The sequence below is a fragment of the Dermochelys coriacea genome, chromosome 5, assembly GCF_009764565.3.
Source record: "Dermochelys coriacea isolate rDerCor1 chromosome 5, rDerCor1.pri.v4, whole genome shotgun sequence".
Classification (NCBI taxonomy): Eukaryota; Metazoa; Chordata; order Testudines; family Dermochelyidae; genus Dermochelys; species Dermochelys coriacea.
In genome coordinates, this window is record NC_050072.1 from 112,955,379 (window position 1) to 112,982,770 (window position 27,392).

General features: G+C 41.5%; 1 protein-coding gene across 5 annotated transcripts in view; it reads left to right on the forward strand.

The window, feature by feature from the left end:
• Positions 1 to 27,392, forward strand: part of ADAMTSL1 (ADAMTS like 1) — a 683,211-nt gene that overhangs the window by 484,164 nt on the left and 171,655 nt on the right. For all 5 annotated transcript variants that reach the window (XM_043515182.1, XM_038403598.2, XM_043515184.1 and 2 more), the window contains 2 exons: positions 365 to 601; positions 19,714 to 19,840. In XM_043515182.1, coding sequence (XP_043371117.1) covers positions 365 to 601; positions 19,714 to 19,840 — 364 coding nt within the window. The remainder of the gene's footprint in view (positions 1 to 364; positions 602 to 19,713; positions 19,841 to 27,392) is intronic.

Here is a 27,392-nt window from a genome sequence, read left to right on the forward strand (position 1 = left end):
CCAAAGGAAAAAGAAAAGTTCGCTAAAGATTCATGTGTATATGCAGTTTTAAAGTTAATAAGAACGTTTCATGACTGATAAGTTTTATGGTTAAGACAAGCACATGTCTGTCCTATGTTAAAACATATTTCCCAGTGGCTTGATGTTGTTCAGTATTGCTACAGTAATCTCCTGAATGCATAGTAGTCTGGTGAACTACTGACAGATAAAATGGCAAGGAATACTTTGACCAGTGTGTGCCTAAGTGAAAAACTCCTACATCTAAGTGTGTTACTCCAGTGCTGCCAGCTGTGCATCCTTTGACATGAATGTAATTAACCCCTTTGGAGCTGACCTCTTTTTTTCTCCCTTTTCTCCTCTTCAGGACTGCCCTCCAGAAGCTGGTGATTTTCGGGCCCAGCAGTGTTCTGCTCATAACGATGTCAAGTACCAGGGACAGTTTTATGAATGGCTTCCTGTCTCGAATGACCCTGACAACCCATGTTCGCTGAAGTGCCAGGCCAAAGGGACAACCCTTGTTGTGGAACTGGCTCCCAAGGTTCTTGACGGCACGCGATGCTACACTGAGTCACTGGATATGTGCATAAGCGGCTTGTGCCAAGTAAGCAGGGAGTTCTTATTCTAGCATGTGTAGTAATGATTCTTTTCCTGACTATCTGGCTGTCACTCACTCCTTCATCCCCCTCTTTATTTGCACAGCTGTAGGGTTTTCTTTTTATGTATTTCTATTTTCATAATCATTTTAATATACTTTCTGTAAACTACTATAGGAAGAGATGGGCCGGTTCATGAAACAAAGGGATTTTTCTTTTTTTTTTTTCTTTTTTTCGGGGTTGGGGGTGATGACTTTCCCTTCTTTTCACAAAAAATGTGACAAAAATGTGGTTATGGTTCCTGCATTTTATACATTTAGCTATAGTAGCTGTTCCTATTGAAAAAATACCCTAAAAAAGAACAATTTAATATTTGCCGTGTTAGTCTGTATTCGCAAAAAGAAAAGGAGTACTTGTGGCACCTTAGAGACTAACAAATTTATTTGAGCATAAGCTTTCGCGAGCTACAGCTCACTTCATCGGATGCATCGTGAGCTGTAGCTCACGAAAGCTTATGCTTAAATACATTTGTTAATCTCTAAGGTGCCACAAGTACTCCTTTTCTTTTTGCGAAAAAAGTGTGCGCTTTATAAAGCATATAAACATTGCTACTAAGATTAATGAATCTTAGTAACAATTCTGCATTGGTGTCAGTGACATTAAGATAGCTATGGGCTTTAGAGAAATGGTACATTTTTCCAGTGGATCCAACAATAAGCTATATATGTCAAATTTCCAGCCCAGCTAGATGACTTTCTTCGTGTATGTGACTGGGGTCAGTCTGTGGCATATCATGTGTCTACAAGCTGTTCCCAAAGGTAATAATGTCAGGAATAAAGAGTTAGCTTTCGTTCTATGTGACTCACTACCATTCCCTAAGTAGAACGTGGAGGTCTCTGCCCCCCACTGGTGACTGTGGATTTGTTAATTTCCTTCTCAAGATGCTCCATACAGAATTTAAGATATATTTTTTGGGTTTTATCCGTTATTTTTCATATTGATCAGAGGTTTAGAGATCCCAGTAGCCAATTGTCATATTTATGAGGATTTTTGTAGTAAGTATTACAAGCAAGTTGACATTTTTGCTGTACATATGACCACCCATCAGTTTAGCATAAAATCAACACAGACTTCTGACTATATTCGGAATAAGCAAAGCTAGCATCATGTGTAGAGTTATGGAGTTAGAAGCAGCTGTATCAGGAATCCTAGACTCATTAGGAGAACGTTTAGATGTTGTTGAAGAGATGCTTACGTTATCTTTATTTACAATATGGCAGGTGTGTGTGCGAGAAATGTACCATTAACTTGTTGTTGCTGATTCAGTGAATGCTTCCTTTTCACTTTTGACTATTTCTTTCTATGGTAGTAAACGGAGAGGATGGCTCTGCTGTTTAGGGAGTCCTACAAGATACACAGTATCCCCCTTTTTCTTTTTCAGATCCCTTTGATTACAATATGCAACGATTTGCTAACACATAAGGGCCATATCTTGCCTTTGTTCTGATGTACAACACCCATTAAAGCAAATGGAAGTTTCACATAAACCTCGGTGACAGTGTACATTCTTATCAGTAGTAGAAGTTTAAGAATCCTACCTTGCCTATCCTCCATAACTCTGTTAATTGTGGCTTTAGTGTGCTTCATGCAATGTGTCCATCAATAGGAAAGGCAGATTCTAGTGGAAGGACAGGAATCGTGTGGATAATGTTGTAAACAGACTTTCCTTAATATTTAGAATACACTTAGGGTGGGGTTTTCAAAAGCACTCCACATTGGCCTAATGCTACTGGGAGCTTTGCTATTGACCCCCATTGGAGCAATGTTTGGCCAACACTGAGGACTTTTGAAAATCCCACCCTTCCTGTTTGTTGTTACTTCTAACCATTTTAAATCTCCTTTTTTCTTTGGTTTTCTGGAGTATTAGAACCCCTTCTCTTTCCTTCAGTCTTCTAGAAGCTCATCTTGCCTTTTAGCAGCTGTTTCTTGTCCCTATCTTCAACTCATTTTCCTGTCATAAAATCCAGATCTGAAATACTGAGCAGTTCTTAGCTTAGACCCCCATTCTGCAAACCGTAAACTTTAACCCACATGAGTACTTGAACTGAAGTCAATGGAACTGTTCACATGAGTAAAGTTAGGTACGTGTTTACAGGATCAGTATTGTAGTTTTTATAATAGAAAGTGTCTGGAGGGCTACAAACTTGCTGAAAGTGGAGCCTTGGCACTCTAAAAAGATGGGAGAAATTTAAAACTGTCCCTTTTCTTTTTTAACTTCAGCTCTTCCTATTTTTAGTCTATATATCTGGGCTTTGGGAGGGTGAAGATGATTTTCCTCAAAAGGCTATTGGAAGCTGTCTCTTTAGTATCTTGAGTTACTAATGGGTCCATCTTGATTTCCTGGCATCACAGGCTACATTCTGATCTCTGTTCCACCAGTGATTCTTAATTACACCAACATAACGAACATCAGAAATCCACTGAATCTACTTGTGCAGATATCGTTGGTGCCTTCCCATCTCTGATTCAGTAGCTACCTTTGACACTTTGCTTGTGAGCTGATGGAGAAATGAAGTTGCTAATTGCTTTCAGAAACAGTCACTCTAGCTAGAGTCATGATAACTGATAACTTTCAATTTTCAGTCTATGTAAAAGGATCAAGATCTCCTGGCATTAGAAAGGCATAAGCTACAGCAAAGTAAACTGATATGAAAGCAGTTTAGCTATGTATTTTTTAAAAAAGAGAATATTCTGCATGAAAAAATACATGGGAATTTGAATATAAGTGGAAACTTCTCTTTTGGCTGCTGAATGGTTAAGTTGTATAACAGGGCTCTTTGTTCTTTCATTCTGCTTTTCTTATAAAATATCATATTACACTTATTTGAAATCAAGGTTGCCATTTTTCATCATACTTCAATCATCGTCATCACCAGCAGCAACAAAAAGGGTGAGCCAACTACTCTGAGCATTTGTTAAAGCACTTATATTGTCACTTTGTTTTATGCAACTCACACCTAACGTGAAAGCAGACTTAAAGGTACATACCATCAGCTCACAATCTACTTTTTTTTTTAATGAATTTAAAGTAGTTTCAGGTCTTACACCTGCCCATGAGTCCTCCCTGCTCAATCTTTGTGGTTTTACAAACATATTTTCCTGCATTTTAAAATGGTTTTCTCTCCCTAGTTGTTGTGTGAAGGATCCACACAAAGATTGGGGAAGTATGACTGTCTATTCAGAAGAAAAGAATGAAAAATGCTCTTATATGCCAAAAGGAACCAAACTGAAAATGCAGTGGAATATTTTTTTTTCTATAACCTCTTTCAGTTCCAGTAATTTGTAGTAAATCTTCTAGCAAGCAGTAATAGGGTGAACATTTTGCAGGCAGAAGTGTGATTTTTAAATCAACTGTTAATCCCTTTTAATAAGTGTTCCATTTCTGCAGCTTCCTTTTCCCACAGATCCCCAGGATTGGCAGAGTTTGCAGGTCTCATACTCTCCCTCCTCCACTGTTTCCCCACTCCAAATTGATCTCCTGCAAGGGCAGTATTATGGTAGAACCAAGAGGCCCCAAGTAGTGTCTGGGCCCCAGTCAGTGTTCAGTAATACTGTACTGCATGTAGAATTATTGTTTTCTTCAGTAACAATCTATAAGTTCTTGAACTGTTTCATAAATAGTTTTTTATTTATATATTTTCTCTGTATTCATTCAGTAAATTTCTGTAGTTTGTGGACTTTGTTCTTATCTTTTGTCCCCATTGTAACTGATGCAGCATTTTTCTTGGTTATCCAAACAATCAACTGCCTGTTTATGGAGTTCTCCTTTCCCTCGTAATCCCAGCCTACATGTACCATAAACTAGTGCTGGATGCCTGTAGCACAGAAGCAGAAAGGAGCATGGCCTCTCCGATTGGTGCGTACACACAACAATATTCCATGAAAGTTACTAAGACTTTTAAAAAATAAAAACAAAATTTATCTCCTGTCACACAGTGACCGATTTCTTTCTAGCATTTTCCTGTTTTCTCTTACACCAAAAACCTTGGATTTCTCTCTGCTTCTGGTGAGCAGGGAAATGCTTCTTATTCATTGCTGGCCTTTTCTATTTTCACTGTTTTCCCTTTGCTTGTCCCTCCTGTTTTCATAACCCTCACACATTATTCTCCCTCTGTTTCACTTTGTCTCCTACTTTTGCTAACTCCACAAATAGTCAGCCCAAGACTAAGTACGTGAATCAGTGTTACACTCAGTATCTGTGAGGCTCCAAGTTGTGGGGAGGTTTATCATCTCCATTTGTGGTGATAGTCTCGACACTAAATGAAGTCCCATTTTGAAACTTCCAACTTTTTCAGGTTAAAGGATCAGACTTTGAAACACATGTGGGCAGACAGCTCCCTGTTAGCTAAATATCTGAAGAGGTGCAAGCATGTAAGTTATTCTGTCAAAAGTCTGTTAGCTGTAAACAGATGCATATGAAACAGATTCTAATCTCACTTACAAAAAAAATCAACCATATGAAGAATTGCCACCTGTAAGTACTCTGCTTCTTTTTGGAGTGTCACTAATGTACATACAGACATGAAGAGGTGCGTGTTTGGATATGGAAGAATGTAGATAGATTGGTACATACACAAGCAGGCAGAAAACAACTGCTTAATTTTATAAAATATCACAAGGAATCAAGGAAGATGCATGAGGCCAAGTTCTGCCTTCAGTTACAATGCTATGAGTCTAGAACAATTCCATTCTAATCTATGATTTTGTGTCCATTGACAAACACCTGTTTGATGCTAACAGTCTTGCCTGTTGTTCAAGTCAATGAAATTACTCCACATTTACCCTGGTGTAACCAGGGGCAGCATTTGGCTCATAGTGTAGACCAAAGTGCAGAATTAGACCCAATATTCAAAGAGCTGTCCGGTTCCAACCAGAGGCTTGAGGTAGATGTGTATTTGTTTCTTCCCTTGTTAGTAGCTGCCTCCTTTCTTGCTGTCAGGATAAGAGTGCTACCCTCCTACAGACCCCTTCCTATCAGGGAATCCATCATCAGCACATTCTGTTTTTCCTGAAACACAGGATCAGAAGAGAACCTAGAGTAATTTGGGGAACACTGACCATAGAACGCTCTTCAGATGGGCATTCAGCTTCTTACTATAGGGTGCCCATTGTGAGAGTAGGGAGAGGAATTGATTAATGGAGCAGCACATAACTTCAGCAGATAGAAGGTTGGAGGTGGGTGGTGAAGGAGAGTTGCTGGGCAAGCAAGAGAATCATAGAATATCAAGGTTGGAAGGGACCCTCGGGAGGTCATCTAGTCCAACCCCCTGCTCAAAGCAGGACCAATCCCCAACTAAATCATCCCAGTCAGGGCTTTGTCAAGCCTGACCTTAAAAACTTGTGAGGAAGGAGATTCCACCACCTCCCTAGGTAACACATTCCAGTGTTTCACCACCCTCCTAGTGAAAAAGTTTTTCCTAATATCCAACCTAAACCTCCCCCACTCCAACTTGAGACCATTATTCCTCGTTCTATCATCTGCTACCACTGAGAACAGTCTAGATCCATCCTCTTTGGAATCCCCCCCTTCAGGTAGTTGAAAACAGCTATCAAATCCCCCCTCATTCTTCTCTTCTGCAGACTAAACAATCCCAGTTCCCTCAGCCTCTCCTCATAAGTCATGTGTTCCAGTCCCTTAATCATTTTTGTTGCCCTCCGCTGGACGTTTTCCAATTTTTCCACATCTTTCTTGCAGTGTGGGGCCCAAAACTGGACACAGTACTCCAGATGAGGCCTCACCAATGTTGAATAGAGGGGAACGATCACATCCCTCGATCTGCTGGCAATGCCCCTGCTTATACATCCCAAAATGCCATTGGCCTTCTTGGCAACAACGGCACACTGTTAACTCATATCCAGCTTCTCGTCCACTGTAACCCCTAGGTCCTTTTCTGCAGAACTGCTGTCTAGCCATTCGGTCCCTAGTCTGTAGCGGTGCATGGGATTCTTCCGTCCTAAGTACAGGACTCTTGTCCTTGTTGAACCTCATCAGATTTCTTTGGGCCCAATCCTCTAATTTGTCTAGGGCCCTCTGTATCCTATCCCTACCCTCAAGTGTATCTACCTCTCCTCCCAGTTTAGTGTCATCTGCAAACTTGCTGAGGGTGCAATCCACACCATCCTCCAGATCATTAATGAAGATATTGAACAAAAGCGGCCTGAGGACCGACCCTTGGGGACTCCACTTGATCCTGCTACCAACTAGACATGGAGCCATTGATCTCTACCCGTTGAGCTCAACAATCTAGCCAGCTTTCTATCCATCTGATAGTCCATTCATCCAGCCCATATTTCTTTAACTTGCTGGCAAGAATACTGTGGGAGACTGTGTCAAAAGCTTTGCTAAAGTCAAAGAACAACTTGTCCACTGCTTTCCCCTCATCCACAGAGCCAGTTATCTCGTCACAGAAGGCAATTAGATTAGTCAGGCATGACTTGACCTTGGTGAATCCAAGCTGACTGTTCCTGATCACTTTCCTCTCCTCTAAGTGCTTCAGAATTGATTCCTTGAGGACCTGCTCCATGATTTTTCCATGGACTGAGGTGAGGCTGACTGGCCTGTAGTTCCCAGGATCCTCCTCCTTCCTGTTTTTAAAGATGGGCACTACATTAGCCTTTTTCCAATCGTCCGGGACCTCCCCCGATTGCCATGAGTTTTCAAAGATAATGGCCAATAGCTCTGCAATCACATTCACCAACTCCTTTAGCACTCTCGGATGCAGCGCATCCGGCCCCATAGACTTGTGCTCATCCAGCTAACAAAAGAGGCTAATGAGAAATTAGACAAAGCTTGCATGTGAGGCATCAAGTTTCAAATGTAAGACGCTCTGGCTTCAGGCAAAAGTCTGGGCAGGTCTGAGTTTGTGAGCAGGGACTTTGCAAGATTCCCATCAAACTCTGCCAATGTTCCTCAGTCCTGACTTGCAACACCATTGATTGCTCCAGTCCTGGACCTCTTAGCTGCTAATCTGTAAATCTGCATTTGGCTATATTATGTGGTATGTTTTGTAGTAGCACAAACCAGACGAAGCTTGTATTCATAAAATTGCGACCTAAGCTAGGATTGGTTTGTTATGTGCAATGTCCCTGTTGTCTGCTTCTTCTGGCATTTGCTCTGTTTTCTGGGGGGAGGGGAAAAACATACATGACATTCTCAGAACTAATTAATCCACTTTCAATGTAAAATATTCTTCAGTAGTGTTAAACTGGTCTTAATGGAACAACTAATAAACATCTAAAATAAGGGAAGATTTGTCCTCTGAAGAAATGATTTCCTGAAGCAAATAGAGGAATAGTATTTTACTAGCTGTGCTCAAAAGAACACTCAACATTCAGCTAGTCTGTAAAATATGGTTAGTCCAGTCCAAAATAAGGCATCAGATGCATTGAGCTCTAAATATATCGTAGGAGGTTTCAAGTAGACAATCCTATCCTTTGGATTTGATCACAGATACAGCCAGTTTGACAGCAGGTATTACAGTTTAATATTCTTGCATTATTTCATTGCAATTCAGAATTTATCACAGTTGAAGAAGCATATAACACTACAAGTATTATGTTTGGCAAAGTTGTTTTACCACTACCTAGATAATGGAATCCAGATCTGCCAATAGTAAAAGATTAGTTTCAGTAGCTGAGAGAAATGGCTTCCCTTCATATGATATATTGATTGAATGATAATGTGGTAAGAGTTGGGGCTATATAAGAATAATTTAAAAAAAACCGAACACATGAGGAATAAATACAATTGTCTATAATTGTATAAGAGTACTGAAAGTTCCGGACTGCTTTATTTTCTACTTCCTCTCTTCATTCTCTTTCTCTTGTTCTTTGTGTGTACCATTCATTTCAAGGATTTCTTTTTTATGTAAGTGTATTTTTCACCAGTGTTTTTTTTCACTTTTGATGTTGTTACCCTTGCACACCCTGCAAAATCATAGCTATGATTGTAGCAAATATTCTCATATGCTTCAGCAAAGTGCTGTTAGACACTTATCACCATTATTTTCTGACCAGGCATGGCAGGTGTCCATATAATTAAATACAGCATGTTAACTATCCATGACAACTAAGTGAGACTGAAGTTTAAGTGTAACTGAGCCCTGAGATTGTCATACTTGGGTTGTTTCTTTTCACTTCCTATAGCAAGAAAGGCTGGAGTGGAACAATTATCACAGGCCTTTTGATGGCGAACTGGAAATAAACACACTCTGGTTAATTATCTAACAAGCAACATTTGGGCTGCTGTCAATGTCTGTTAATTTTTAGGGACTTGATTTCCCCATACCAGCTGTTACTGTTGATACATTTTCTTTCTTTTCTCAAGGCAATGACAGAAGTAGTGCAGAAGCCAGACTAAAATGAAAGAAAGCATTGAAAACAAAGCATAGTTAGTTAAATGTTTCAGAGATTTCAGTCTCCTGTAATTCAGCTGCCTTGACTCCTTTTTTGGTAATTTAATTTTTCCTCTTAAATGGAAACTTTAACATTTGGATTGCACCCATTACTGTAGTTCCTAGATACCAGGGTGGCTACCTACCCAAAAATTTAGAAGGCATTATTGATGGGATCAGTCTTTAATCAGTTTTATCGTGGCATAACATCCTCCTGTGCTGATCATGATAGCTTCATGACTCTTGAAGTATGTGCTAGGCTTCCAGACTTATATCTTCAAAAAGTTACTGATGATTTTGGAGTGCTTTGATTTTTAGTTGCCAACTTGAGACATCTGAATGAGGCCTCATTTTCAGAAAGTGCTGAGCACCCACCCTCTGAAAATCAGGTGCTTTTATGTTGTCTCGGCTTGGGCACTTGAAAATTGAGGCACCCAAAATCACTAATTGCCTTTTGAATGTTTAGGATACACTTTGAGCTGGGGGCAGGGGGTGATTCCCAGCTTGAGGAGATGCACTCGTGTTAGCTCTCATCAAGCTTGTGTGCTAAAAACAGAGTGTAGCTGCAGTGGCCTGGGCATCAGAAGGGATGAGCTGCCTCAAGTACATGCCTAGCATCTCTGATGAGTATGCACTTGGGGCGCTTATCTCACCCCTCACACTGCCTCGGCTACATTCCCTTTGTAGCACACTAGCTCATTGCTCTTCTCAAGCTGGGAATCATGCCTCTAGCTTGGAGTCTAGACATATCCTTAGACCAGTACTCTCCATGTTACATTCATCCACATCTAAAGACCTTTTGTTGTAAGGCAGTTTAATTTTGAGTTTGTTGTTTCTCCATCATTCTGTCATGGAGAAATAGTGTTTTCTCAGTGCAGTTTCAGCACCGTTCCTAAAGGAATGAAGCAGAGAGCACAACAGGTGTTCTAGTCAGTCAGGGCCATGCATATATAGCCATCAAGGTGCCAGCTACCAATATACATGTGTATGGGCTAGCAGGAGGATAGGCGCTCTAGAAAGTGGAGAGACATGTTGGCCCTGCCATGTGGAAGAATCTGAATTTGAGTCATTAGCTTGGTCCTTTCTCTCCAGGCCTGGAGCTTAGATCTCCCCATTCTAAACCAGTTGGGATTGGCAGCATTGTGGAAGCAATGCGTTCGTGTGACTCAATAGAACGAGTACTTTGTGTTGCTCATAAATGAACGCTCTGTCTGCTGCAAGGTACAGCGCTGAAGAGCACCACAGAGAGAGAGAGAGAGAGACATGTCACACCTTCCTTTTCAGGAGGGAAAGACGTTGTAATATTTGCTGTTGTGAGGATTCCTGGGGAAGTTTCTACTCAGAAAAAAGAATTGGGAGATGCTTAAAAAATGATAGCTCTAGGTGAGACCAGTTCTCTCGGGGTCATGATAGAGTTGGGAATGTTTCTGTCATCCCCTGCTGAGCTGGAAGAAGGTGCTCTGATTATTTTCCTCAGAAGGTATCTTTTCTTAATTAACTTAAAGTCATGCACAGAATGCTGTGGTGACCTGCACTGAGATGTCTGTAATGAGCAGCAGTTTTAAAAATCTCCAAAGAAAGGGACCTAGGGTTGATTGTACTCTCATTGAAGTTGATGGCAAAGCTCCCAGGATTAGGCCATAGTCCTCTGAAATAGTTGAGAATCTCATTCCTTTTTCACACACTTATTCCTGTACAACATGGAGGTTAGGCTGTGATACCATATTGCTTAATGGTACTACAGCACAAGGAGTTTTATTAACGGCTCGGTGAACTGGGATCTCTAAGTATGTGAGCTGTGGATGCAATTTTTTCCTCAAGAGGACAGGTTGCTTGTTGGACTGCAGCATCAGAAAGACCTGCATTGGCATTGTCTCTGTCAATAACGACGTACTCTGGCAGAATCCACATTATCATCAGGACAGAAGACTGGAAACAGAAAACAAAAGAGCCTTGTATTTAAACAGAAAGCATGTATGCCCAAGAGAAAAGGAGATATCAGTGGTGATATCCAAGTATGCTATGAAGTCATCACCATTGACAAAGAATCACATTCAGTGTAATGTGAAACAAGGGCAAATTAAATGCTCTCACTATTATAATACTTCACAGTCTGGGAGACCAGAGTGATACTGGAGGGCAGACTTTTTATATAACTTTCAACTTCTCAGGGAACATTGTTCTGAGGATGTTGGTGCAGAGTTGCCCTGACCATCTTGTGACATTGTGTTTTAACTTAAACTGTCCTGTGCTAGATAATTCTTGGATCTTCTGCTGGAATATTTTCCTGTTCTTCTGGAAAAACTGGCAACTTTTTCCCCTCAAAAAGTTAAATGAGCTAAATATCCAAGGGAGGGACCTGCAGGATTCCTACAGAGGGAATCAGTAAATATTTCAGTAGGAATCTACTACAGTCGAGTTATTTTTTTTTAAAGTCACTTGCATTCTCACTTGTCAACACTAGCACTAAAATGCAACCCGCAGACTTTACTGAGTGTCCAGGGGATAAGGCCAGAAACTTATTTTTGCTCTGGCAAAGTAAAGTCCAAAGAACCAAACTGAAGCAAAACAAAGAGAGAAAACTGTGAACAAAGTGACCAAGTAAAATAAAGGAAAAGAGTTAATAAACACTACAGAAGCCTTTTTCTTCTACAGCAGTTTTTTCCTCTCATCCTCTGCTTATAAGCCATTGGGGACTGTTTCCTGTTTAAATGGTGCCTATTATAGAATGTGACAGCTTCTGGATTTCTTTGTAACCAGAGAGCTAACAAGCTATGGCTTTCTGTTCCCAGTCTCTTGTGTCCGTGTCTGTGGACTGGCCCCAATGGGTAGGTTGGCTATGTTCTGCTAATAATGATTGAGCCTGAAAAGGCAACATTTTTCACATAGGAAGGGTCACCTCTGATGATTTTTCTTTAATTCAAGGGTGATTTCACAAGGAGGCTACATCTTTGTAACCTATATTTCTCTTCGCTGAGGTTTGCTTAGTAAATGTGAAGCTTCTAAATATGGGGTAACTTGAACCGAAGATGCATGATGGCCACCATGCCTCCCTTCTCTGACCAATGGGAATGTCTATAGTGTTCTTCTTACTATTATAACAGTAGCTGTTTTGTCTCCTGGGCTTTGATTCTGCAGCATAGTCTGGGTAGGTGGACCCCGGCATCTGCATGCAGCTCCTTGAGGTCATGGTCTGGGTTTAATAAAGGATTAATAAATAATAGGTAGAAAGGCAGAGCAAACTTAGATTGTAAACTTTTTGGGGCAGGGACCGTCTTTCTGGTGTGTTTGTTCAGAGTCTACCGCAATGGGACCCTGGGTCCATGACTGGGACTCTTAGGTGCAACTATAATACAAATAATGAATAATAATAATGACAGTGGAAGATGAAGAGAAATATGACAGCAATATTAAAATGCAATTCATTTTTAAAAAGTAATTATAGAAATAACTTTGTGGGGTTCTGTGTTTGTTTTGCAACAAATTCTATAGAAACTGTACTAGATTTACAAATCAAAAGTGTTTTTTCCTACTGCTAACTCTGCAAATTCACCTTTGAATCTGTATCGAAAACAGGGTTCTTTCCTCCTTGGATGTCATCATCAGTAATAAATAATCTGAGACAAAGGCTCTGCAGGCCAAATTCAGCTCCCATACTTACTATATTAAGGCTGTATTTTTTAAATATTTTTAAAATATTGAGAGCGACTGCAAAAAGTGCAAATACAGAATGTAAGTGGACTGCATAGCTGCACTGCAGATACAGCCATGACCAGGAATATAAGGGCTACAACTCAGTGGTCCCATAACTCAGTAACAAACATGGTGTGAGTTTGCAGAGTAACTTGGACCTTAGTCCTATTTCATAACCAGACAAAAGTTCAAGGAAACATAATGTGTCAGCTTGATTATAAAACATGGTTAAGATCCAAATTGATCCTCAGCTGTTTGTAAATGGTCACAGCTCCATTGACTTCAATTGAGCTATGACAATTTACATAACTCAAGGTTTTGGCCCCTTGTTTGTAACCAGCTTAGGGACAACAGTGTTGCAAATGGGGTCTTAGCAGTTTGTATTTGTAGTGTAGAGAGGGTCTTTGGAAAGCAGATTTATTTATAATTGGCTAGATTTGCAAGCTTACTTTTATCATATTATTTCCTGCACAAGATTTCTCAATGCTGAAAAGAAATGATTATGAAAACTTCTTACTCCAGAGCATTTACAGGCAGGCAGGATTCAACCAGAACATGTCATTGCTGGTGCAGTTTTATTCCTGGAAAAAGTCTGCTAAGCAGAGCCAGAGTTCATGTCTACCAGGGCAACACACACTCAGCTCCAAGTCATCTTCTCAGACCTTCCATTTGGGATCTTTAAACTGCACATAAGCAGTTTGTTCTGTTAGCTCAATGGCCTTCTTTTCTCATGTAGTGTCTTGTAAAAATATTTTTAGATATGTATCTAAATGTCAGGAGTATCCCAACTCTTCCAACTTATTTTGCTGTCAGTTCAGTCAAATATGGTGATGGGAAGGAATCCAACGCAGCACGAAGTATGGGACTTCAGCCTAAAATGCAATATTGAATCTTTACCTCTGAACAGAGCCGTTGTGCTGCATCCAGAGAACAATACAGTCTGAGCCAACTAAGGCTGAGCTGTTATTGTTCTGGCTTTTTCTTGTTGGGCTGTTTCTTTACTAACCCCAAAAGGCAAGTTAAAAGTCAGCTCGGCTAAGGGTGTGCACTGTCAGAAGATGACACACTTGGTAACATCTGCTGTGCAAAGAGCAAACACCATTGTTGATCTAACTGGTGATTTTCCCAATGTTGTAGGGTGTGCAAAGTAGCTGTCATCTTCCTTATATTATACAAAGTCTGGGGTGCCTCCAAGGCTTGACATGATGTATTCAAGCACCTCACTCTATTAAAAGTACTACAGTGATAAGCCCCATAGTAATGCCTATACATATAAATAAGGGCCTGATCCAAAACCCACTGACGTAATGGCCTTTGCGTTGATTTCAATGGGTTTGGGATCAAGCCCAAAATGAATGGCATGATTGCTACTTGTGACATTTTATGCTGTAGCATATTGCAGTGCACAGGCTGTCCCAGCACTGTGAGAGCACATTGAAGGGATTAGAAACTCCAAGAATTCCAACTTGCAAAGTTTATACTTCATCACCCTATCTGGGTGGGAGAAGGCAGGTTTTCCTTACCCACCATTTGTGAAATGAGCAGGGATTTCATCTCCCTAATATCCCATATTCTCCTGAGATCTATGAAGGTCAGGGCTAGAGTTGATCAAAAACCAGAATTTCCATCCAGGGGAAATTCCAATTTTTTGACATTTGTTTTTGTCATGGATTAAATATAGAAATTTCAGAACTTTTTGTGGAATGAAAATCATGCAGTATTATCATTCAGAAATGTCAAAAAGTTTTTTGGTTCAAGTCATGGCTACATTAATCTCTGCTCATCTGAACAGTCGTGGCGCTTCAGGGGAGTTGTAGTTCAAGTGCCTCATGGCCCCATTCTCCCTCATGGCCAAACTCCAGCCATACTACATCTGCAATGGTACAATTTTCAGTAGTTAGTCCTGACAACAGATGGTTGGGAATAATCTGTCTAGGGGCCCTGTGCCTTGGCAATACTTCATAGCTATTTCAACCCAACTGAACCTGAACTCAATGACAGAAGGATTTATCTAGGAGTTGTGCTCCTATTACTGCACTGATGTCCATTACCCCAGAACCTCTTCTCTGGAATTGATTCACATCACAGAGATGGACAAGGAAGAGAGAGAGTGCTGACTGAGTGAGCATTGCTTTCCTCATTGATTCCATGCACGTTTCTGGGAATACAATGCCATGGACAGTGGTTATAGCCATAGCCCTGCTCTCACCCTCTTTCTGCTCTTGATCCTTGCAGAGGACCTTATGAGGTCCTAGGGAGGTGAAAATAATGTTACAGAGCTGGCACGCCCCTACCCCAACTCCACCAGATCTAGATTCCCTCTGCTAGTGGAGGAAGGAATGATTATACTCATAGATGAGTTGCTTCAGCCTCTTTGGTATTTCAGGAGCTCTGTGGTGTTTTAAGTTGACTTACCATATTCAAGTACAGTCCCAACTTGTACAGTTTCTTTCCTGTAAACTCCACAAAAGGATTTTATACATCTTTTTTCATCCTAAAGAATCACCAAGCTCATTACAAACTCTGCAGAAATCATTTCTCCCCAAGCCATCTCACTTAAATAAAGATACTTCTGGGGAATGGAACGTGGCAGCCATTTAACAGATAACACATCTGTTTTCCCAGGCTTTTCCTGGAGCGGGAGGGGGCAAAGAATGAGTTGGAGGGAAAGTTTTTTCGGGGGGGGGGACATTTTTAATTTTGGTCCAGTTGTTGTCTTGAAAGGAACAATTGGTCCAGTCCATCTGTTATAAGGATTTTTTTTATTATAACCTTTAAAAGGGGCCCGGAGTTTTGGATGGGGATATTTTAAATACTTTGACATAAATAACTTAGAGTACAACAAAACTGGGCAGTAATTTAGGAGAAGAACTGAAGAAAAATACTATGTCCAGTTAAAACTGCAGAGGAACTTACTCAGGCAGAATATAATGATCTAAACTAGAATTTGGCCAGGACAGTGAGATTAACACCTCTGATCTTGTATATGGTGCCATAGGATTTTTAGTGAATACAAGCGGTTAGAGAATGCCATTTTGTCCCATTTAAAATACAGCACTTCCAGAGAACAGTGTCTGGCTGGGGCAATGACTCCATACCGTCTCAAAAAGAATAATGAATCACACAAAAAATTTCCTCCAGCACCTGAGGTTTTCCTTGCCAGTGTTCCATCCAAGTACTGACCTGGTCCAGCATTGCTCAATTTATAAATGAGATATAATAAGATCACAGCCAGAGGTGATATGACTGTTGATGAGTCACATGCAAAGTTATGAAATCTTAAGGGGATAAAAGTTGATGTTGAAATTGAATGGATGGAACAGAATTTGTTTATATCCAGACCCTTTCACACCAAAGGAATTCAGATGTGCTTTACAGTATGAGGTATGCGTGGGCACATTTAGATTTGCATTCCATTGTGGAGCATACCTTTAAATTATTGTGTGGTGCCAGGATCGAGGAAGGGGAAATGCCTGCAGTTCCTCTGGCATCAGGATCTTCAACAGGAGCCTTTTTGCCTAATATTAGGTGTGGGCTGTTATTCAGCTCCATGCAAAAGTATTTCAATCATGCAGTTGTATGTGTCTGATTTCATATCCTAATGTCCTAATATGGGGACAAAAAAAAACATATAGCCTGACTGGTCAGTTGTAATTCACACTTTTTGTTGTTTCAGTGCAAGTGTGTGTGTGTGGATATTTATTTCAGAATCAAAGTGTCCACACACACGATTTGTTCTGAAATAACAAAAGGTGCCAATTAAAGCCAGTTTAGTTATTTTGTACAAGTTTGCATGTAGACGAGGCCCTAGACATATGTCAAGATTGACAATGTAAAATTAGGTCTATTATGGCTCCACCCACAGGATTCAAAACCTATATGCAGAAGCTTCAAATGGAGTAAGTAGTTTCCACTCAGGTTAGAAGTAACTTTATAAACTTGATTATTTCACCTTTATCTGCCATTGTTACAAAGCTGAACAGTGTCTCTTTCTATCTTGGCAGTTTTTGTACATGTATATCTGATAAAAAATGTTTAACATTTACCCCGTGGCCTTTGTTAGCTTCTATAGAGTCATTATGGCTTCACTCATAAATATAGTATGCCAAATTGAACAGGGTTGAAGTGAGTGAAGTCAAAGAAATTGTCTGATTCTGTCTAGTCTGAATTTGACCCCATTGTGTTTTAAAATAAGTCTACATAGTCTGTTCTGACTAATATTAATTGAAGGAGCTTTCATGGTACAGGGAGTAATGTCATTATTATTACTGGTTTCAGAGTAGCAGCCGTGTTAGTCTGTATTCGCAAAAAGAAAAGGAGTACTTGTGGCACCTTAGAGACTAACAAATTTATTAAAGCATAAGCTTTCGTGAGCTACAGAATCCGATGCATCCAAATGCATCTGATGAAGTGAGCTGTAGCTCACGAAAGCTTATGCTCTAATAAATTTGTTAGTCTCTAAGGTGCCACAAGTACTCCTTTTCTTATTATTATTACTGTGACACTTTGGGGGTTCACACAGACCAGTAAGGGGTTGTCACCATGCGACCCGTAACCCTGGGTGCCTCTGTGCTGTGAAGGTTTAGATCAGAGCCCTGACACCAGCAGCCTCTTCGCAGCCCAATGGCCTCAGCCCAGCTTCCACCAGCCTGGTTTCTCCTGGCAGAGTGACACCGACAGCGCTTCTGGTCCCGATTCCCCCCCCCCAAAAAAAAACATCTCCCCTGCAACGTCCAGTGCCTCTCACTGGTTACTCACAGACAATATTAAGTTTACTGCCTCCAAACAGGCAGAGTGCACCAGCCTGTTTTGTTTAGCTGAGGACTTCACCCCTCAGTTTAGTATACAACACTGAGATGGTTTTGTAATAAAACCAAGAATATGTTCATTAACAAAGAACAGATATTTAAGTTACAATAAGCAGAACAGAAAACACAGGTATGGTTACAAGTCAAACAAAACATGCTTTCTAGTGACTAAAACTTAATTTCAGCACTTTATACTCTTTATCCAAGCAGATTTCTCACCTATAGTCAATTCTAGCTATTCTTTGTTAGGTTAAGAGGATCCACTTTTCGTGATCTCATAGGATGCTGCTCATCCTTTGTCCCCTATCATGGATGCCAAAATGGCTTTCTGCCTTTGCTTATATTTCCCAAAGTCTATTGTCTCCATTTCAAGAACCAAGAAGGCTTCCTGAGGGTGTAGGCTCCATCCCCTGTGATCTTTCAGAGGTCTTTCCCCCTCCTGGTTTAGCTTTATGGCTCTGTTTCTTTTCTATGTAGATTGCTTTTCATTGTCCTCTGAAACGAATTTCAATTTACAGTGAATAGGCAGGAAGACAGGCAAAACAGCATTCATTTGTCTAGGACAGGCTGTGTGTATGCCCTGCTTGCAAAACCCCTTCTGAGACCATATTTCCATCACACAAACACCTCCCATACACATTTTTGACCAGCATGTTACTAGTTTGCATAGGATACCTAACATGACACTTCTTTTAAAATACAGATTATGAAAAGAATATGTTGGGGCAATGAGTATGTCAGACCTGATGTGAGTTATGGTACGATGTGTCCTCTGCCAGCTGGAACAGTAATTGAGGGACAATTACTACACAATTTTTAAGTTTAAAAAAAAAAGAGAGAGAATTAAACCACTAAAAAGTTATTAAGTCATAACATTAAACAGGTTCCACATTTTTCCCAGGAGAGCATAAAGGGGGAGCTGACAAAAATAATTGGAACACCCCTTGTTTCAGCAAAGCCTAGCAGAGAACAAACAACCATATGCACATATAAGTCAGGGACTTGTGTCTAAAAACCTATTTGCATTCATCTTTATTGTAGTGTTCAGTAACCCAATTTGCACATGTACATGTGTGTTTTTATGAGCCCAGCTGATGAGCATACATTTTTACAGCTGCACCTGTTGTAATCGCCTTCTAAAATTTGGCACTTTGAATTTAAGTGAAGCCCACGGAAGCATGCAGATTTAGCATTAAGGTTAACACTTTATTCATAACTTACTACTGTTTATATCTATTCTAAATTTAGCACAAACACTGTAGAAAAGAATTTTATGTACAAACCTGGTCCATGGCTGGCTTTGGAAGCCAGAGTGCTAGGAGGCCTTTCATGCTTATTTAATATGTGCAATATGGACTTGCTTATTTTCTTGGCTTTAAAGCAATGTGGGGTGAAACGCCATAATTTCATGTCCAGGATCAGTTCAGATAAAAGGCCAAATTCACCCCCAGCTTAAAAAAGTTTAAATCCCATTTACTTCAGTGGGCACTACAGGTTGTTTAGGAGCCTACATCTGGATTTAGGAGCCCAGTTTGTTCACCCAAAATTAGTTAATTAAAAATTTTAACTAAAATGATTTGCCCAAAGAGAAAGCCTATTGCAGAGCTGAGAATAGAATCCAGATCTCCTGGCTCTCAGTTCTTTGTTTTAACCATTCTTCCCCTCCTTCATCAAATCCTTAACATTATCCAAATGCAGGCTTTGATTGTGTGGAATGGGATTATTGTCAAATGTAATTAAAACCACATGGTTTTCCCAACTGCATATCAGGTAAGACACCACTGAGATCACAGCAGAGCTTTTTAGTTATCTGTTCTGTAAGTATATATCAGTCTAACTAGAATCATATATTTTTCTTTACAAACCTTTTAAAAATGTTATCTCTGATAGGACAGTTACCAAGAAGCATCCACAAGACCCTAAAAAAATCAACATGTTTTTTCTTTCTCTGAACTGCAAAAGCCATTTAGTGCAGACCTGCTGAATATCTAGCTCCTAAGTTCAGTTCAAGCTCTCAGCCAGATTCATTCAGATTCTTTCATTGCTAATGTACTTTATGGCCCTCTGGAGATGATGTGAGAGAAATTTGGCGGTAATTAGCTGCAGAGATGGATCCAGCAGTCCGTAGGTACTCAGTTTGAACTGCACATCTTTCTTTCTTGTCAGATCGTTGGCTGTGATCACCAGCTGGGAAGCACTGTCAAGGAAGATAACTGTGGGGTCTGCAATGGCGATGGGTCCACCTGCCGGCTGGTTCGAGGCCAGTATAAATCCCAGCTCTCAGCAAATAAACGTAAGCTGTTGACTTTAACCTCAAAGGGTAGAACAAGCCCTCTGAACTGAAAGTGGTGATGAGGTGTCAGAGGGACAAGTAGGTGGGTAAAGTGTCAACTTTCCTCTTCTTAGTGAAGTACACAAGCCTCTTAAGGGATAGATTGTCCCCAGGCCTTACTAAGCCGTACAGGGGAGTAAGGTGGAGTCAGGCCATGTCCTTCCCATCCTCAATAACCCCTCCTTGGCCAAGTAAGGACTGCTCAGATTGTGGTGCTGTCTGCAGAGGGAAGAGAATGGGAAAGCCGCTCTTTCTTGCCCGTTACTCTCCCTTTCAAGGTAGTGGGTAGGGAATGGGAAGAGTGTTGGCTTCATCCACTTCACTCACTACTCAGGTTAGCTGCTTGGGCACATAGCCTGGGATGTGTTGCATCCTGACTAGGGGTGAAGAAGTAACTTATGTCACCCCACCAGTACCAGAGGGAGCAGGGGAGGAATTGTCATGTCTTTCTGGGGCACATTTCTACACCAGAGCTCCTATTGGGATGGTATAGCTATTCTTTATGCTATCAGCTGAGTCTAACCCTAAGGGAGCTCATGCTTTGTCTTACAATTCCTGCACGTTCTTTACTCTTTCAGTGAGTTCCATTGGAGTTACATTAGCCAGATCTATATTTTTATCATTCTTTTTTTTTTAATGCTGCATGGTACGTGATCTAAAAGTTTCAAATAACACTATAATTTCGTGTGAGGGTGTGTACGTACATTTGTGGATTTCTATTGGATATCTTGTTCTTTATATTTGCATTTGCATTTGGTTTCTCTGGGGAACAATAAGAGGCGTTTGTTTACAGAATCATCTTTGCTCTGTCAGAGAATAACTTGTTAAGCAGGGAGCACAGCACACACCACTCATTAACACTTGACCTTCTGGATCTTAATGTGCTAGTTGAGATGGGAGGGAGAGGGCTGAGATCTTCTGTTGTACGGAGGAGGGAAAAGAATCATCTGTGGAAGGAGTTGGCGTTGTTGAGGTAGGACTGCGTCTGGCAGCACCGAGGGAATAATTCATAAAGCAAGGAGTGGAATCTCACATCTGAAATGTTCACGAGCAGATTGTGCAGTCCTCAGACTTGAAATCACTTCTGAATTTATTTACAAATGTATTTTATGAATAGCTCATATTTATTATCATTTATTTGTACTGTGGTAATACCTAAAGGACCCCATCAAGGATCAGGGCACTGTTGACACTGTACAAACATGTAACTAAAATGCAGTCCATGGTCCAAAGAGCTTGCAATTAAGTATAAGACAAGAAACAACAGGCAGATACATGTACGTGGTGGAGAGGTACAAGGTAACCTCTCTCCATATCATTCAGCATGCATCAAACATCTGACAAGAAAAACCAGGTTAAGAAACTCAGTTAGAGCCCAGTTCCCCTCTCAGATATACCTGTGTAACTTCCAGAGGAACAAACTGGAGTCATGCATAGAACTGAGGGAATAATTGATTTAACCAACATTTGCAAATATTTTCAGTTGCCCCAAAACTGTGTTTTTCAGCAAATTTACTGTTTGACCAAAAATTTCACCCAGTGCAAGTCATGCATGCCTGTTTGAAGACAGAACTTTATTCATCTGATTAGCCCCACTGAAGTTAATAGGACTAATTCCAAGAGTAAAATGTATACATGTACTTAAGTGTTCACAGGATCAGGGCCTCATCTGTTCTCTGGGATAGGTGGTGACTTTTGAGTAGTGGCCAGTTTAATCTCAGGCCTCAGGACCGGTGTAACCTCTAGGCGAACTAGGCGGCCGCCTAGGGCACCAAGATTTGGGGGCACCAAAAAGCGGTGACCCAAATTTTTTTTTTTTTACATTATTGCTTAGGGGCAGGTACCTGTCAGTCTCCTCTCCACTCCACTCCACTCCTCTTCTCAGACTCCCCGGCCCTGCCGAAGGGTGCAGGAGCCTTCGAAACAGCAGCAGCAAAGAGTACAGCCTCTCCTGCCCCATGGCGGGCTATGCTGCTGCCTGCCCCTGCTGCTGCGGAGGCTGCCGCCACCCTGAGCTTGGGCCACCCGGCTCCCCCTCGAGCGGTGCCCGGTTCCTGCTGCTCTCGGCCGGCAGGTGCGGGGCCCCAGCTGAGCCCGGCCCCTTGCATCTCCTCCACAGTGCCTCCCGCCCGCCCGCATCCTCCCAGGTGGCCGCGGCAGCAGCATCCGGGGAGCCTGAGAGGAGGAGTGGCCCCCGGGCAAGCGGGGGAGACTCCGAGGTGAAGAGGCTGCTGGCCCTGGCACAGCCCGAGCACTGAAGACTGACTGGTACCTGCCTCTGCCCCATCCCAGCACCGCCTACCCTCCAGCCCAGTGCATGTTACCTGGCCCACCAGCCTCAATGCCCTACCCCATGCTGTCAGCCACCCCAAGCTCACTGTGACTCCAGCACCCCTTGGCAAAGGGCCCCCGATCTTCACAAACCACTGTCACCGCAGGTCTGACAAACTCACTGCACCCCATACGTGTCTTACGGGGCACTTACCCACAAAGGAATGTGGAAGGGATCTACACAAGGCTGGTAACTTGTCAAGAGTGAGACTCTTTGTGAGATGTGTGCATGGGTAATATTGAAGGAATAATGTGTTTACCTTAAAAGTCTGCTTTATAGACTTGGAGTAGAAATTAGTCACCAGGGGATAATGGCCCTTTGGGGCAAGGGGGATTTGTCACCCTACCTAACCTAGCTGGTGATGCAATGCAAGGCTCAGTTGTTTAGCTTTGCACAATAGTAAGACTTTGAATGGGATACCATCAGAGGCAATGGCAAACAATAGAAATACCTTAAAGGTAAAAAAGAAACATTACAACAGCCGTTCTGCTTTCTGACAGGCTGTTTATAATGCTAAGTTTACTAGTTTTCAGAGATTGTTGGGGGGAGGGTAGAGTGAGGGGGGGCACAAGGTGGAAGTTTCGCCTAGGGCGCAAAATATCCTTGCACCAGCCCTGTCAGGCCTTCTCTTTAAAAATAATTGTTTGACCCAGGAAGGACACATTTCCTTTCCCATGCTTCCTTCCTGTGTCCTCCAGGAACAGCTCTGAGGGCAGCAATAAGAGACTTTTGAGCCATGTTGTTATGTGAGATAGGAAAAATCAGTAGGAGCATATGTGAAGCAGGTGGCTAGAAGTCATCGAAGGTGTCCCATGGGCATGTATATGATTTTATTTCCCTTAATGTACGTTGGAACATTTACAAACGTGCATTTCTCAGGATGTGCAGGAGGAATTGGGCAGCGGCTTTTTTCTACTGTGCCAAGAGTTGCTGGAAATGGTTTATTTTCTCAAAACCATCCCAAACGTGGTGTTGTGCTCGTCACACTGAATTCATTTTCTCTTGGTGCTTGTATCCAACTCTGTTCTCCACACTGTTTATACCATGCAGATGGGTGAGGAAAGGATAACGCCAGAAAGGGAAGAAGTTCACAGAGCTTTAAAATTGTTTTCACTTGCGACGGAAATGGCTTCCTCAGTATTTATAGGGACAGTCTATCTGTGCCAAAGGCATCAGCAATTGAAACCCAGCAGGGTAGGAAAAGATGTGTCCTTGATTTCCCACCTGCATTTTTCTACAGGAGAAACCCCTGGGCTGATGCCCCTTTTCTCCCATTAAAATAATTAAAAGATCTTGGTACAAAAGAGCGCATTCATTCTTCAGGTCCTGAAGAAGAATTCTGTAAAGTTGGAAAGCTTGTAGCTTTTACCAACATTTGGTCCAATAAAAGATATTACTTTATCTACCTTGTTTTTCTCATATGCTTCAAATGTAGTTACAGCTCCCCCATCCCTATACAATACTACTAGATAACGTGCGGGGGAGGGTAATTATTTTTCTGATCCTGCCCTTAAGCATGAGTATTGTTAACTGTGCAGACTTTTTGCATCAAAACCCAAAGCCAGGAGAATGGATCTGACTTTGGATTTCTATGCATGGTCTTGAAACATCCAGAGTTGAGTGGATCGTGGACTTTTGTATCCCCTTCACAATTCCTCTGTCTTCCTCCACCCACCAAGCCAGGGGCTCCCCCTTCACAATATCTCTATGTATCTTCTGAGGAAGGAGCCAGAGGCCTCATATTCTTCCCACCCTCTCTCCATTCAGCTTCATAGGGCAGCCGGTTGACCCTTTTCTCGCCACATTGTTTGTCTGAGGGTTCAGTCACCAGGTGTTTGCCCACTCCCACCATGTCTCTTCTTGGGGACAAGGGAGAAATGTGTCCACTTCCCTTCCCCTTCTCTTCCTCATAAGCCCCAAGAAATGGTACTGCAGTCTTGCTGCTGCTTTACATAAGCTGAGACTTTCCAGGATGTGCTATGATAATAAGGAATCCCCTAGAGATATGCCATTTAACAAAGAATGTGCTATGATTTCACATGGAGAATAAGCAACAGGAGCAGGTGAATTATATCCCTAGTAATAAAATGGAGAGAGAAAGAATGCAAAGAAGTTATGTGATATAATCTGAGTGGTCTTTAAACAATAAGATTTTCCAATTGTTCCATGGCACATTAGTAGGTCTTTAATTTGAAGATTGTGTTCAAGGTCTCCTGACACTAATCGCAGTTTTCAAATCTGCTGGGACAATTTTCTCTATTTTCTTCAGCATAAAACTCATAAAACAAAGGGAACCCTGTCAGTGGGAGCTACTGAACAATAATAATAAGTTTTCTAATACAGATGGGGAGGTCTAGTGATTTTTTTAAATATAGCATTTTTAAACGGAATATTAACATTTTTGGAAATGTGACACTATATTCTGTTTTCTGAAAATTGGATAAGGAGGGAAACTACATGGCATAGTTATGAACCTCATGCAAGAAAAGATACTTGTGCTACCGGGTTCCTTAAACATTATTGCCACTCAGTTAATATACAGTGAAACAGGTAAGAATCTATAGCAGGTCAAATAATTGAACAAGAACCTATGTGTAAAAATGAAAGAAATGTGTGTTGCTGTCATGAATGATACCAGACACACCCATGCAGGATACATTACAGAACACAGTTGACTGTTTTAACTTCAATTTTCCAAAGGTCTCAGAAGACACCTGAAGCCTTTGGATAATATTGGGTTAGGGTAATAGAGAAAATTGTCCCAGCAGATTTTGAAAACTAATTAGCATCAGGAAACCTTGAACATACTCTTCAAATCCTCTGGGCTGCTCCCCCAATTACAGATACTAGCTGGCTTCACCAAGTCTAGCTGGCTTTGCAGCTTCCCTTCTGCAAAGTGTAAGAGCTCCATGAGACTGGAGGTTTAGCCCTGCAGCACTTAAGGGTTCTGCACAATTGTGCTGCAGAAGAGATCAGTCCAGTACTGTTGGACCCCAGCTCAGACTTGTGCTGCTTCTAGGATCTGGTAATAGAGTATTTGGGAGATCTTTTGGACAATAACTTGAGTAAACCCGTAGGGATAAGACAGTGTTCTAGTTAACCAGGGTTTGGATAATCAAATTTTGATTGAATGAACTTACTATCATTACTGTATAAAATAATCCCTGTCTTTTCCTCCTCTGGCTTGCCACTCCTCCAACTCCATCTCTCCTCGTCATGCACGTACACATACTGTCAGCTCTTATTTGGCCACTGTTCCACAAAAACACACTGGCATCAGCTGATAAAAGATCATTTAGGACATCAGCAGGGAAGCTTGCTGAACTTTTTCCCAGCACTGACAGTCCTAAATTGATTGACTTAATGGCTCCCAAATATTTTCCCTAGGAAGAAAGCTTTCTTTAGTGATATTCCAACCAATCATAAATGAAAGCTGTATCTTCTATTCAGGGTTTAATTCATGCTATGAAAGCTGCACCAGACCAAAAAAGGGAACAGTTTTGTGGTGTCTGGACCAGATGAGATTCACGGCCTATTGATTGGGCAGCTAGATAGAAAGTATTGTAAATACTGAACTAGTCTTACACCTACAAGTCTAGATGGTGACATGACTCAGTGAACTGAGTTACAAGACTTTAACTTGGCTTATAAACAAACTCCATAACTATACACTGAATTTGACAGAGTTGCTAATATCTGGTCATCAGAGGGTCATACAGTAGTGTGGACACTGAATCACTTTTTGCAAGAGAGTAAGGGTGGGGAATCATGGGAGGAGCCCTTTGAAGGCTGGGCTGAGCACACTGAGGGCTAAAATGGAGAGTTTGTCTTTGCTTGCACTTTCCATGACCTATGGGTAAACAGAGACTTTCTATTTTCAGCACTCTCAGTCCATTAAATTTTATGAACATACATTTATACTAAAAATGTTCATAGATGTAATTTTAAAGGCTCCATCAACCTTTTTCCCATTGTCTCCAGCATTTTAAATGTATCTATGAAGAACCCAAAGCTTTCCTTTATGGAAAATCATCATGAGGCAGTGTCATATAGTGGATAACTTTTTGGCTGTTATGATTATGAATAAAACAGGAGAGAGAACAGAGCACATGTCATCTTCTTGAGCCTGCAGACCGAAAGAATAGTTCTAAGAGATATTTGAACTGCCCTAGTCATCGCAACAGGGTATTGATTCTGAACCACAATAATGACAATTAAAATGTTGACCTTCTTAACTATTTCATGATTAGTCGTTTTGAATAAAAATGTTCATCATTCTAAGATCCAGGGTTGGGCCTGAGTACTGTAAATTTTTTTTATTTTCCTTGCTTATGTCTGACTGCTATTCAGAAAGTTCCAGTGACAGTACAGATCTTCCTGTTACTGGCTGTGTTACTTTCACGTGCCAAAATAACACCCTGCTGCTTTCAAAGCAGGTCTTCATGGCTCCTAGTCGAAGGGAGTCACATGATTCAACCTGGGAATAACTTTTATAGGTGTTGAAAGGAACATCCCCCTGCAAATTTCAGCTTTGAGGGGGAAAACACTATTGTCATTCCTGCCCCCAATGGTCAGCATCGAGTTCAAGAGGGGCAGGGGAGACAGGAAGCAGAGAGAGAAGGAGGGAACAGCCTGAGGCTGCTACTGAGTGCAGCTGAGCACTCTCCTGCCTGCCTGGCTTAGCAGCTGATTAGCGGGAAGGTGGGGAATCTGCTCTCTGGAGCCACAACACTCTCCCCTCCTGTACCCCTGCAGAGCACCAAGATGCTATTCAGATAGCTGGTTCTTTAGCATTATTGATCTAACAGCAGCATGTAAACTGCAGGAGAGAGCAGATTAGTGACTATTGCCTTGGACTCACTAAGGGCGCAATCTGGCTCCCACTGAAGTCCGTGGCAAAGCTCCCAATGACTTCAGTGGTGCAGGATCAGGCCCCAAGAGCCTGTTTATGCTGCAAGTCTAATGGGCCCATGTACTACTATGGTTTGTTGTGGGTGGTATGGAAAGGAAAACACAATATACCACCACAGTAGGGGCATGTCTTAGAAGGGTCTGCCGTGAGACAAGGAAGGAGTTGCAGAGTTTAGCTGGGAGATCACATGGCATGCAAAGGCATATGGAAGAGAAAGGGTTTTGGGGGTTCAGCTGGGAGAGGATCACGTAGTATGTGAAGGAACAGGG